General features: G+C 42.0%; 1 protein-coding gene across 1 annotated transcript in view; it reads right to left on the bottom strand.

Annotated features, from left to right (window-relative positions):
- COBLL1 (cordon-bleu WH2 repeat protein like 1) overlaps positions 1 to 12,939 on the bottom strand; it is a 163,067-nt gene extending 150,128 nt beyond the window's left edge. Inside the window, exons 1-5 of the mRNA XM_065880142.1 lie at positions 12,936 to 12,939; positions 12,088 to 12,149; positions 11,624 to 11,776; positions 11,319 to 11,499; positions 10,561 to 10,649 (exon numbers count right to left, since the gene is read on the bottom strand). Coding sequence (XP_065736214.1) covers positions 10,561 to 10,649; positions 11,319 to 11,499; positions 11,624 to 11,776; positions 12,088 to 12,149; positions 12,936 to 12,939 — 489 coding nt within the window. The remainder of the gene's footprint in view (positions 1 to 10,560; positions 10,650 to 11,318; positions 11,500 to 11,623; positions 11,777 to 12,087; positions 12,150 to 12,935) is intronic.
- Between the last annotated feature and the right edge of the window lie 1,528 nt (positions 12,940 to 14,467).

Below are 14,467 nucleotides of genomic sequence, written 5' to 3' on the forward strand. Positions count from 1 at the left end.
CTTTTAAAACCAATGGTACTTGGTATATTTTTGTGTTCAAACCATTACAATTATCTGTGGAGTTCCAGAAACTTGGTCTCTACCTTGCCTAGGTTTTACAGTGATACAAGGAAACTGGGAATACCCTAAATCCATGATATTCAAATATCCAATACCGCCAACTTCAACTTTTGATGTGCTTAATACCTGGAAGAATACGAAAATGACAGCAAGTATTCATTCAACACCTTCAGGTAACTTTTAGAACTGCCACTAAATCGAGCTTGCATAATCTGCTTAGTGTCTGAATTATGAGTTAACTTAGTTAACTATGAGTCACACAAAAATAAAAGTCCCCAAGTGTTGGACACCAAATATATATATATATATATATATATGTATATATACATATGAAATGCTGAATTTGATTAGGAAACTAAAAATGCCTGTAAGTGTGTACATTCTGGGCTATACCGCTTATAAGCACTAAATTAGTTGGAAACACGTTCCTAGGCTTCACAAAGTTACCACCACAAACTTCGGGACTACATTTTCTTAGCATCATCTAAGAGTGAATTTCCTATGTATTTCTACATACATACAGGATCACAAACAGATGAACAGATGATATGAACTACTCTTAGACATTACTCCTTTCAGACCAGACTGTATTTCAAAAATAATATATGGTAAACTAGAGTAAATTACAGGTTGGAATAGGTTCTAGATACAAAATTTGTCCTATTTAAATGTAAGGGAAAAATCAGTGCTATTTCCCCTTTCAGATCACTAGTGTTAAATATTTTTTATTGAAACGAAGTCACACCTAACTTTCCTAGGTGGGGGGAAGTTCATAGGTAATAAACTAACACAGTCAAACTTACCCTCTTTTAGAGGAAGAGAAACTGAAGAAAGAAGACTGGTAGCCTAGGATCACAACCCAAAGTGTAAAAATTAGTTTCTTTCCACATGCCAACATTCTTTGCCACTTTCAGCTTTGCTCTCCTGAAGCAGAGCAAAAACAATTTTTGCTTTAAATTGAAGCATCTAATTGCTCTCTGGGAATGGGCACCTTATGTAGAAACAAAAGATAGGAAGAAACCACTCTCATAACCTGGTAGGACACTTTGCTCAGCAGTTTTGCGGCCAATGACTAACCGAATCATGAACACCTGAGAATAATGAAACTGCCTCAGACCATGAAACACAGATGCTGTCCTGTAAGACAGGGGCCCTGTCTCTTTCCTAATTCTCCTAGAGCAGGGATACCTGACTATCAGGCATAAAAAGAAGAGACAAAGAAAGGGTTGCTCCTCTCTCTGCCACTTCTACTTTGTGTATAACATGCATCCACTTGAGCACAAAGAAGATAAATCAATTCAATGGCTCTTATAATTATCTTGACTACTGTGGACTCAATTGGTCTAGAAACTACAGCACATCCATCAGACATGGGAATGGCAAGGTGGCAGCCACTTTCAGATTTAGCAACTCAATTTCCTGTCTTTCCAGCACAACTGAACTGATTACATGACGGTAGCAGCTGTTAAAACTGGCTATTCCCCTTGGGGTTATCTAATACTCTTCACTTCCGTTTTTCCAGGGACAATAGCATGTGTGAATGTGCATGTAATAGCAGGTGTGCTGGTTAGAGAGACGAAAGTCCTCAAGGACTGGTGATAAATGGCCCACCTAGATTTGAGCATCTTAACTCTATTTCCTTACAAATATATATTGATGTAAGAACAGATGCTGCAATGGTAGGCTCAAAAGTGAAATGGGGGCTTCCCTGGTGGCACAGTGGTTAAGAATCCGCCTGCCAATGCAGGGGACACGGGTTCGAGCCCTGGTGGGGGAAGATCCCACATGCCGCGGAGCAACTAAGCCCGTGCGCCGCAACTGCTGAGCCTGCGCTCTAGAGCCTGTGAGCCACAACTACTGAAGACCACGCACCTAGAGCCCGAGCTCTGCAACAAGAGAAGCCACCGCAAGGAGAAGCCCGCGCACCGCAGCGAAGAGTGGCCCCCGCTCGCCGCAACTAGAGAAAGCCGCGCGCAGCAACAAACACCCAACACAGCCAAAAAAAGAAATAATAATAAAAAAATTAAAAAGTGAAAAGGTATATTTAATTTTTAAAAATACAACAACATGTTGGGCTTCCCTGGTGGCACAGTGGTTGAGAGCCCGCCTGCCGATGCAGGGGACACGGGTTCGTGCCCCGGTCCGGGAAGATCCCACATGCCGCGGAGTGGCTGGGCCCGTGAGCCATGGCCGCTGAGCCTGCGCGTCCGGAGCCTGTGCTCCGCAGCGGGAGAGGCCACAACACTGAGAGGCCCACGTACCGCAAAAAAAACAAACAAAAAAAAAAAACACAACAACATGCACACAAAGTAGTTTTAATCTCTCAAATTAATTACAATGAGAAACAATGCACTTTTTCCAATATATTATCGTCTAAAAAACACATTCTGATTCCTTTGGCATTCAACCCTATTTAAAATCAAGCTACAGCCCACACAAGAAAATCAGAATCATTATTTTAAAAGCACAACCACATTTTGGACCCAAACTATTGTATCTCAGGTTCTTTTTCAACCCCACTTCAGAGGCTTGCCTCTGAACCACTTTGGTTATTTTGCAAAATCAAATCCCACCAAATATGGATGGCATTTTCACTCTTTTAATTCCATCCAAAGTAATTTTCTACAAGCCTGAGGCAATTACAAAGGAAAACCTCTGTCCTATTAACCCATACTCTCTTTTATAAAGTGATTATTTATATTATCTCTAAAGTTCTGCTTTCAATGGAGGAGGGCATTCAATATGAAGGGAACAAGAGTACCTAAAGGAAATGAAAATGAGGCTTTCAGAGGTCATTCTTTTTTTTTTTTTTTTAAAAAGAAGATGTTGAGGGTAGGAGTTTATTAATTTATTTATTTATTTTTGCTGTGTTGCATCTTCGTTTCTGTGCGAGGGCTTTCTCTAGTTGTGGCAAGCGAGGGCCACTGTTCATCGCGGTGCGCGGGCCTCTCACTATGGCGGCCTCTCTTGTTGTGGAGCACAGGCTCCAGACGCGCAGGCTCAGTAGTTGTGGCTCACGGGCCTAGTTGCTCTGCGGCATGTGGGATCCTCCCAGACCAGGGCTCAAACCCGTGTCCCCTGCATTAGCAGACAGATTCTCAACCACTGTGCCACCAGGGAAGCCCCAGAGGTCATTCTTCTTCCTGCTCACCTAGCACCTCCATCCTCACTACCTCACAACCACAAACCTGAAAGTTTTGATGGGGCTACATTTTTTCCTAGAGAGTAGAGGTAAGAAAACAACTCAATTCTGTAGTGTACTGTGCTTCCCACCAAATTCCTGAAGGCCTGCCTCTGAACTGTAAGCCTGAGCTGAGCTATACAGCATGAAAAGGCACAGATATAATCAGGATATTGCCCAATACAGGGCACCACACATACAGGAAACCCAAATATCTTCATTTATTCCCTATGAAACTTGGAAATTATGAACTTTGTAAAGATGTATAACTACTTAAAATATGGTAAAAGTTACAAATAAGCTTTCTATGAGTTGAGCTTAAACTACTTCTCTTGCCATTGCATTCTTTGCTGTCGTAATGAGATGACCATCTCAATTAAAGCATTTTCTTTGTCAAACTACTCCACAATTCAACTACGCAGGTTTTTTTAATGTACAAAGTCAATAAATAGTTTTAACTTAAATTTATAAACAGCAATGTGACCTTAAAGTATACGGGGGACAGAAACAAGCTCACTCTAGCCTTTTTCTAAAGACTAGTCAGTCTTTGAGAGTCTTTTCTAAGGGATTCATTCCTCAGATATGAAGTTTGTATGCAAAACTGAAGACATTTGGCCCTTTATAAATAGTCATGGGAAACTTCTTTCTCCCATACTTTTAGTTTGTTTTTATTGTAACAGATGGGAAAAAAATTTAGCAAAGTCATAAAAAAAAGGTCTTCTAATAACTGTCACCCTAATGTTAGAGCACTAAAAGCTTAAGGATATGAAATATCTTTAAGAGCAACAACAAAAACTCTTGCTGAAAATTATAAAGACAGTTTGCTTAACTCATAAAATAGGTATAGGCTGAAAAAAACCAGACAGGAATTCCTTCTAACTTTGGTCCAGCTTCTCCTAGGCACATTTAGTTCTAAACACCTTAATCATATAATGACCAAATGACCAAAAATGACCTCAGTCATTTTTCATGAAAGTGTCTCCAGCACAAGTTTAGAACTTCTCTTTAAAATATATTCTGGGGGCTTCCCTGGTGGCACAGTGGTTGAGAGTCCGCCTGCCGATACAGGGGACACGGGTTTGTGCCCCGGGTCTGGGAAGATCCCACATGCCGCGGAGCGGCTGGGCCCGTGAGCCATGGCCGCTGGGCCTGCGCATCCGGAGCCTGTGCTCCGCAACGGGAGAGGCCACAACAGTGAGAGGTCTGTGTACTGCAAAAAATAAATAAATAAATAAATAAAATATATTCTGATGTCAAATAAATGTTAAAATTCTACATGGCTTGCCAACAAGCCAAGCCTAAGTCTTCACCTGGGGAATAAAAAACGACCACTAATCAGCATTCTGCAAATCTCTTGCTATAAGAAATATCTTGCTTTATGCAAACAAAATATCATTTTGTTCTAATTTATATTGAAGTTCAATACTTATATGTCCCCCCCTGCAGTAAATAGATTTTGAATTAAATAATCACTACTTCATTTACGAATTTCCTAAGTTGGCCCATGGGATCAGCAAACTTGTATATGGACAGAGGGCAAATATTTTTAGCTTACAGGCCATAATATCTCTGCCTGGACTACTCAACTATAATATGAAAGCAGCCATAAACAATATGCAAATGAGTGGGTATGGCTGTGTGCCAATAAAACCCTTTACAAAGACAGGTAGAGGATAAGGGGTTAATATCCAGAATATGAAGAAAATTCCTAAAACTCAACAACCAAAAAAAGCAAACCCAATTGAAACATAGGGAAAGGACTTGAATGGACATTTCTCAAAAGAAGATATATAAATGGCCAATAAGTACATGATCTGATGCTCAACATCACTAATCATTAGGGAAATGCAAATCAAAACTACAATGAGATACCACCTCACACATATTAGGATGGCTGCGGTCAAAAAAAATAAAATAACAAGTGTTGGCACAGATGTGGAGAAACCAGAAGCCTTGTGCACTGTTTTAGGGAATGTAAAATGGTACAGCTGCTATGGAAAACAGTATGGCAGTCCTCAAAAAAATTAAAAATAGGATGACCATATGATCCAGCAATTCTACTTCAAAAGAATTGAAAGCAGGGTCCCAAAGAGATATGTGAACACCCATGTTCCTAGCAGCATTATTCACAACAGCTAAAATACAGGAAGCAAACTGTGTCCATTGACAGATAAATAGATAAGCAAAATGTGGAATGCTACTCAGCCTCAAAGAGGAAGTAAATTCTGATATATGATACAACATGGATGAACTTTGTGGATATTATAATAAATGAAATAATCCAGTCACAGAAAGACAAAGACTGTTTGATTCCACTTATATGAGGTAACCAGAGTGGTCAAAAATCCTACAGATCAAAAGTAGAACAGTGGATGCCAGGGGCTGGGGGGAGCAGAGAATGGGGAGTTAGTGTTTTTTTTTTTTTTTTTTGCGGCACGCGGGCCTCTCACTGCTGTGGCCTTTCCCGTTGAGGAGCACAGGCTCCAGACGCACAGGCCCAGCGGCCACGGCTCACGGGCCCAGCCACTCCGCGGCACATGGGATCCTCCCAGACCGGGACACGAACCCGCGTCCCCCGCATCGGCAGGCAGACCCTCAACCACTGCGCCACCAGGGAAGCCCGGAGTTAGTGTTTAATGGGTACAGAGTTTCAGTTACGCAAGATGAAAAGAGCTCTGGAGACGGATGGTGATGACCGTTGCACAACAATGTTAATGTACTTAATACCACTGAACTATACACTTTAAAATGGTTAACATGTTACATTTTATGTAAATTATACCACAATTTAAAAAATTGGAGAGAAGAATAAAAGACAAACAGGTAGAGGGTCCATTTCAACCTTCTGGACATAGTTTGCTCAGTCTAAGTTTGCTGACCAATGAGCTAGGATACTGCATTTTAAGTCCTAAGCATATCCATAATATGCTTTTAAGGTTAATATCAAAGTACCACTTCTACACTAACAGCACCTTCCCTCCTTTTTCTTCCTGCATAGTTACAGATAGTTTTTTAAAATAAAGCTCTTAAGATCAGAATTTCTAGGCAATCTCCCAGTGCCTAGAAAAACGTGTTTTATATAAAATAAGGGCTCACAAGTTTTGACTAATTAATTACATAAGAGCAGTTGTCTCAGTAACATAAAGCTTGGCATTTATTATTATATAAATACAATTGGCACTTCAATAATAAGGTTAGGTGATAATGTTATTAAATTATCCTCTAACACATTCAGAGGACATTAGACTTTGAACAAAATATCTAGCACTGTCTTAATAAACAATTTCATTTTTCTTATTTGGTCAAAAATCCTATACTTTTGAAATTAAGCTATAATAAATTTAATAGCTGCCTAAGAGCAAAAATAAGTACAGCTATGTCATAATGTCATCTGACAAAATGGCTGTCAGTTTACTATGTTAAATTAAATCAACCTAAACACATGAAAATGTTAATTATGACTTTAAAGAAATAATTAAGTTCCTTTTAAATGCTAGGCATTAGGGTTTTTTTATATGCATTTGATTTTGTAGGAGTTTTTTTGTAATATACTATAAATATAATTTTAAGAAGAATCAAGACAATGCATCTATAAAGCCTCTTTAAATAATCCATTCAGTATAATCCATGGTAGCAAACATCCTGGGTAACAGGCCTAGTGATGAAGAGCACAGGTTTGGGTATCAGACCTTGTTTCTATTATTCTTGCATCCCTTAGTGTTGTATGGCCTTGAGTGTGTTAATTAAGCTCTCTGAGCCTCAGTTCCAAAATCATAAAATGGAGTTAACATACTTCCTCAAAAAGGAGTAAAAAAAAAAAAAAATTTTTTTTAAACAGTACCGTAGAGGACCTAAATGGAATCTTTCAAAAGGCAAAATAAAGCTGAAAGTTAGTTTTGAGTTTCCTAAAAATGTTAAATAGCAGCCTCCATTCCATTTATGGATTCATCTCCTTCTCAGCTGGTGATACCGACTTAATCAATGGTTCTCAGATCTGGCTGCATATGAGAATCACCTAGCAGCATTTTAAAATTCTCCATGCCCTTGTTCCCTACCAGGCCAATTAAAATTAGAATAGGTAGGAGTGTGAGAGCATGGGTATTTGTTTTAAAAGATACTCAGGTGATTATGTTAAAACCTCAGCTAAGGCATTCAACTTCTAAGTAGCCAGTAAATGTTAGCTAACAAGAACTCAGTTTATACAATCAGTACTTTAGAACCAATAATGTATCCAAATAAAAGCTTAAGAAAGCAGCTGCTAAATCATTTCTTAATTTTTACTATGCCTTCAATTAACTCCATAGTTACAATTCTGCAAAATTATAAAGAAATAGGCTTTTATACCTGAACCAGTCCTGATAATTTGTTTCAGAATCAAAACACTAAGGTGCCTCAACGCAAGGTCAACTACATTTTTGACATTTAAATTTCAAAGAGTTAAAAATATACATCTCGGGACTTCCCTGATGGCTCAGTGGTTAAGAATCCACCTGCCAATGCAGGGGACACGGTCGGGAAGACCCCACATGCCCCGGAGCAACTAAGCCCATGTGCCACAACTACTGAAGTCCGCACGCCCTAGATCCCATGCTCTGCAACAAGAAGCCACCGCAATGAGGAGCCCGTGCACCTCAATGAAGAGGAGCCCCATTTCGCCGCAACTAGAGAAAGCCTGCGCGAAGCAACAAAGAGCCAATGCAGCCAAAAAAAAAATTCTACCATTAAAAAAATATATGTGTGTGTGTGTTTTGTCAAATAAAAACACCAGCACTAGCAGTTCTAAAGATAATGTACTCAGCTGAAATTTATCATATTGTGGTCTGGAAAAGATTAAAAGCAATTAGTGCAATGAACTCGGCAACTAACATCCTGGGTTTTCCTTCAGGTTTTGCCACTAATTTGCTCTAGGCCTGTAAAAATCACTGTGTCTGTGCTTCAGATTCTCATTTGTAAAAGAAGGAGTTGCACTAAATTTCTTTAAAATGACATGTTACAAGGATGTAAAACTTGGAAAATTACACAGACGGCTTCTTTAGAGCAGTAATATCCAAGGATAAGGTCTAAAGTAGGCCTCATAGGCTATTAATGAGTCATGATTTAATTAGTTTTATAGTAAAGAATTTACTTTCCAAACCTAACATTTTATTATAACATATTGCTTGGGACTGCTCCCTGCCACCTCCCAAAACCTTATATCTAGGATAATTCTTGTTTCCCACAATTAAAACCTTTTTAATGTTCTGGGGTTTTGAGAAAAAGAACAACAGTAATATTGAATAATGAATATTCAACAAATATTACATAATAGGCACTTGGGATATGCCAAAGGGACAAGACAGACAAGTGAAAGAAGACGAAGTAGAGAAGTAATTTTTCTTTTTATGTTTATACCTTTCAGATATTGTTAACGTCTCTGAATAATGCAAAGTAAAATGATACGGGGGGAGGGGGGGTTATTTCAGATAAGATGTTGAAGCATTTTTCCACATGTCTCTCCTTAAATTTGGAGAGGGAAGGGCAAATTTCTAAAAAGTATTTTCCTCATATTTGAGAAATTAGATAAAGCAGTTTTGTACATTCTTTTGAAGAATTTCGGTTTAACCTTTAAATCCTCAAAAGTAAGATCCAAAGTGTCTTACTATAGTTGTGCTTATCACTAGAAAGCTCCGTTTCCTTCATGTCAGAGCCATCTGTTCTCACCTGTTTTACTCACAAGCATTATATGATTTCTAAACACTCAAGTGTATTCGTGTATTTTGTGTATGTGCATATGCTGGGTTCTTTTTCTTTTCTTTTTAAATAGTACCTAATGTAATCCATTTTTAAATCCACCAGTCTAATACTATCTTATTTTGGGGTACCTGAGTACATTTCAGTATTCCTGCAGCTCCATGTAGAGGTCCATGCTTTTATAATATCTTCCTGCCAATGTATTTCTTTCCTCATACATCCTAATGTGATAATATATGAAAGAATATATGATAATATCTAAATAATGAAAAACTGGGGAAAGAATAGAAACGGAAGTCAACAGAAATATGGCTATTTGCAGAGGGGAGAAGATAACTGGAACAAAATGAAAGAATTAATTCATACACTACGTGTTTCCTCTACGTAAGCATTATACTAAATATCTTTTATATTAGTCATGTTGCTTTGAGACTTTTCCATGTTTCCTCTAGACATTTGCCAATGTTCGCATGGTCTCTGATGAATAAACATGCTGTGACTTGCTTCTAAGGAAACGTATGTCATGTTCCAGGGAAAAATGACTTCTCTACTCTCAAATCAGGAAGACTGTACAAATCTCATTCATTAGCTTACAAAGTCGCTTTTTCCTTAACGTTTCTTTTCTGAAATGTTCATATTCTCTTGAGTGCATTTCTGTGCTTGAATTAACTATCAGAAAAACTGAGTTGGGGGAACACTTGTAGGAAAAAGTTACACTTCACCAAAGGGTTTTCCCACTTCAGGAGCTCAACTAGCGCCCATGTTAAGCCTTCACTGTTTACCAAGACGAAGGTTATTTTCAGGTTCTTCCCATCTCTTGCAGAACTACCTGTTCTCATTACTATTTACCCAAACGCTTAGCAAGGTGATTATTAGCATATCTGGCAGGAAGACGTGCTCCATTTAATATTAACTCACCATGTGACAGCCCCTTCCACTCCAATCTCACCTAAACATGTGAGGATACTAAGAAAAGTAATCGTGTGTTGGCGGTCTGACTCTGCGCTAGGCTTTGGCACTAGCAATCGGCCACAGACAATCAGAGGCGCGCACCCGGCCGTGTCCCGGAACTGTCATGCGGGCTGACAGCTGGCACACCTTCCTGTCGCCCTCCACCCTCTCGCAGAAAGCCCCTTCCTTACATTCACCTTGACACTCCACCTGCTGGGCCTCATCCACCGGCCAAGAAAACTGTTTTCCCCTTCCCAGGAGCTCACTAACAGGTATCGTCCCGCCGCTCGCCCAGAGCCCCAACAAGGGGCCCTTTGTTACCATTTTTGCTCCCAGACTCCTTACCCAATTCCTGGCATTCAGCTGCCCTTGAGCAACTCAGAGCAGCCCCGGTAGGAAAGCAATCAAAAACTACCCGAGCCCCCATCCCGGGCGGCCTCCTAGGAGGCCGGGAGGAAGCAGCCTCGTCGTCCGCGTGTTCTGCGGCGGGTGAATCTGGCCGCCGGCGGGGTGGCGACCTGCCAGCCAGGTGACCGTGTGGAGGCCCGGCTGCCCTCGCCCTCGCCCTCGCCCTCGCCAGTGAGCGGCGGTGGAGCGGCGCTCGAGGCTTACCCTGCGGGGGTCGCCGGCTGGAGCGCCGCCGGGACGTCCTGCGCGCGCTGGGCTCGGCCGTCCATCGCCCTGCGGGGCGCTGCGCGGGCTCCGGCTCCTAGGCGGCGCGTCACTGCTGGAGTGGGAGAGGCCGGCGGGTCAGGGCGGGACGCACGCTTTCCCGAGGCCTGAACGGGGCTGGCCGCGCGTCAAGAGCCCGCCCGAGCCGCCCCTAGCCCTGGACCAACCCGCCCGCCTCCCGGCTGCGCTTCCACCTGCGGGCCCGGCTCCCAACCCGCGGGCAGCGCCGCCGGAGGGTCTACCGGCTGCCGGGAGCCGCGGCGGCTGGAGGTGGCGCTGCAGCCCCCGCCCCGTGAGGTTACTGGGTAGCCATTTGGCGCCTCTTGGGGAGGGAGCGGAGCTACCCAGGCTGGAAGGAGGAGGAGCGGGGCGAGGGGCGAGGCGCACAGGCACAGCCGCCAAGGCGGCAGCGCGATCCCGGGCTTCTCAAACAAAACGCCCTGGGAAAACTTTTCGCAAAGAAAAGTTGGGAGGGCTCCTTTCTCTTTTCCCACCCAGGGCTCCTACTTTCTTTTCAAAAGGAAACAGTGGCTGCCTGTTCTCTCCCGCGGCTTCCTCTCCCACTCTTCCCTCCCCCGGCCCGCGCGCTCGCATTCGGCTCTCAAGCCGGGACTGGGAGGAAGGGGAAAGCGGCAGCCTCTCCGCGAGCTCAGCCCAGCGCCTCCCCTACCCCGCGGGCGGGTGCCGGGCGCGATAGAGCCTCTCCCCGGGCCGGCTGACTCACCCTGCCCCATTTCCCTCCCCGGAGCCCGGGAGCTCGCAGCTGTCTCCGCCGGACCTCCACCCAGAAGTGGCGACGGGGCTCGGCGGCATCGGAGCGAGACAGGCAGCGAGCCGGAGAGAGAAACGGGGCGGGGGTGGGCGAGTGGTAATTTCCTTCCCCCGGGGCTTCGGGGCTCTGGGGTCTAGCTGGGGAAGCCGAACGGAACGGAGGCTCCCGCGCAGCGTGTTCCCATTCCCACCGCTAGGGCGTCGCTTCGGGAAGCCCGGCGCTCCCCAGCCGTACAGGTGGGGAGGAAGGGAGGGTACCTGCCCTGCGAGGAGCGGAGGGGAGGACCCGGGCGCCGCGGAAGTGCCGGGAGAAACTGGCGGAACAGGGCCTGCAGCTTGCCCTCCCTGCAGTCTGACCTTCCCCGTCCAGGGTGCTTCCCCTCCCCCAACCTGACCTCTAAGGTTGCTATTCTGCTAAAAGCACACCTGTGACACTGTGATCTTTATAATTGGTGGCAGGTTTAAGGTTGCCCTGTCTTCAGACGTATATGTCTTTCGTTCGTTCTTTGTTTTAAGCCTGTAACAGCTGTGACCGGACAATATTATGTCTGATGACAATCTGTAAACTAGGAATCGAATGATAGGTTTTATACACCTCTTGAAAGTTTTACGGGAAGAAAGGAATCCCTTAGACAACTGTGTACTTGTTTATACATTTTAGTTCCCACGTGCATGCTCTTTACGTGATTCTTTACACCTGACAAACAGGTATATTTGCATACCTTTATGTTATTAAACGTGCCAATTGTTGTAAGGTGCAAGCCATTTTTGACGGGTCTAAAAGCTTGCGTTCAGAAAAAATAACGTGAAATTAATTAAGAAATTAACTTTACGGTTTAAAAATTAAAATATTTCAATAAACTGTAGTAGAGAGGTTAAGTGAAAGAGCGTCCTAAAAGAGGCTCTACTGTGGTATTAGCATCATGTAACACAATTGTGTTAGCCCCTTCAACCAGTTGATAGAATAATATTTGGTAGGTGGTAAAAATTAAATTGATACTTAGGACCAATGCTTGACTAAATGCTCTTTAAGGTATATATCCATTGTAGCAACCAAAAAGATTGCTGAAACGAAGTAACATACTAAATACTTAGTAATATGCCGTTTGTCTCTTATGGACAGACATCAGTATTTATTCCTTCCTGTGCATAATATATGCCTTTCAGTGTATCTCTACATATGAAAAGAAAAAAAAAGTAGCTTATTTGGATTACAATATCAAAACCATATATGAAAAAGTTGGTTTTTAATATTTTACTTAATATTAATCAAATCAGTTCATTTAAATCCATCTGGATTTTAGTCTAAACACAGTTTAAACAATTTCATGAATCAGTTAGCCTCTGAGTGACTAGCTTTTACAGTTGCTCACACAGACAATAATGTAAACATTGAGTAATAGAGAAACTACTTAAAGTCTGTAGCTTTCAATCACCAGATGAAGATTAAACTTTAGTTTCAGCCTTAATTTATGGCATGCTAGTAATTTTATTAACTCCATGAATCTAATCTGACCATAAAACCCAAGCATAACATTTCATAACTGCTGAAGGCATTTGGAGTGCTTACCCATTTTTTCTGTCCTCTTTCTGGTTTTAGGTGTAGGGGAGGATTATACTCTCCACCCCACTGAAATTAGGTATCATGATGTAAGTTTGCTTTAGTAAGTAAATGTGAGCAGACATGAAATGTTTCATTTCCTGGTAGAATCACTTAAGGGCCAGTGCTGGATTTTCTATGCTCTCTTCCCTTGCTGCTGCAATCATGGAAGTTTATATTAAGATGGAGGTAGCACAGGACTGAAGGATCCTGGCATGCTGTACAATCCTGAGCACAGCTGTCCTGGAGAGCCCAGAACCTACAACAGAATCTGCATAAAGCAAGAAATAAACTTGTGTTGGGGTAAGCTTCTAAAATATTGCAGTGATTTGTTGTCCAGCATTACTTAGCCTACCTTAGATATAATTATATTTGACAACTTTCAGAATCCCTAATAGGCTAGGCTTGATGTTCTCATACGGAAGACACTAAACTATCCCCCCTGTAGTCTGCTGGTTACATAGTTCATTAGCAAAACAGTAATCAAAGTTGCTATAAATCTTTGTACGTGATAGTGGAAAACTACCCCCCCACACATCCATCCTTCCCTCTCCTTGTGATGACCTATTGCAAAATTGTCCAAGTTTCCAAGATTCTGCTCAATTTCTCTCTGTTCGGAAATCTCCCTTGCCCACTCCATCAAATCATTTTTAATTCATGTGCCTAAGTGTTATATCCTCTGGAAGACTTTCTGGATTGCACATGGAGAATTAGCCCTTCCTTTTCTTAGCCCCCTTTAGATTCTGCCAGGTGGGACCAGGCCCCATGACACTTTGTTTCAGTTACTCATTTACACAAGCAAAGAGTTGGAGTGCTTAAGGGGCCACATTTTATCCTTTGTGTCCTGCAAGGACAGCGCAGAATACAGGAAGCTCTCCGCATATATATGTGGAATGAATTACGGAGTAAGGGAATCCTTAAGGACTCCACTCCTAGGGTACTTGTAAGAGGTGAGTGGGACCTCAAGTCGCAGAAACACTTTTCAATTCAGAGGGACCAGTAGACCATTGTAAACAGAACAGATAAAAGTTGAGTTTGTTCTAGTAGGGAGAGAAGACATTTTCCACAAGGTAACCTGATGGAGTTAGTTTCAAAATCACTACTGTCTATAAAGTAAAAATATAAATTACACTTTTCATGGCTCTATGTTTGGATTTATAATTGTATTATCAAGTTATACCTTTTATTTTTATAATCATTCTAGAGATTAAAAGTACAGAAATAGTGCTTTCTGGTCAATTTCAATGAGCTTTAAACTCATCAGATTTTATACTTTGAAACTTGGACAATCATTGAACTTTTTTTCATAACAGACTTCAAGTAGATTATATATTTATGAATTAAATTTTATTTCAATAAAGGGAATATTTATTGAATGTCTGCAATACGAAGCATTGTGCTAGGGAAACAAAAGATAGCAAAGATATTGCCTCTGCCCTGGAGGGGCTCACAGACCACTGGGATCATCAGTAATATTTTTGTGGCACTCAACCAAATGAAAG

The sequence above is a fragment of the Phocoena phocoena genome, chromosome 7 (genome assembly GCF_963924675.1).
Source record: "Phocoena phocoena chromosome 7, mPhoPho1.1, whole genome shotgun sequence".
In the NCBI taxonomy this organism is placed as follows: domain Eukaryota; kingdom Metazoa; phylum Chordata; class Mammalia; order Artiodactyla; family Phocoenidae; genus Phocoena; species Phocoena phocoena.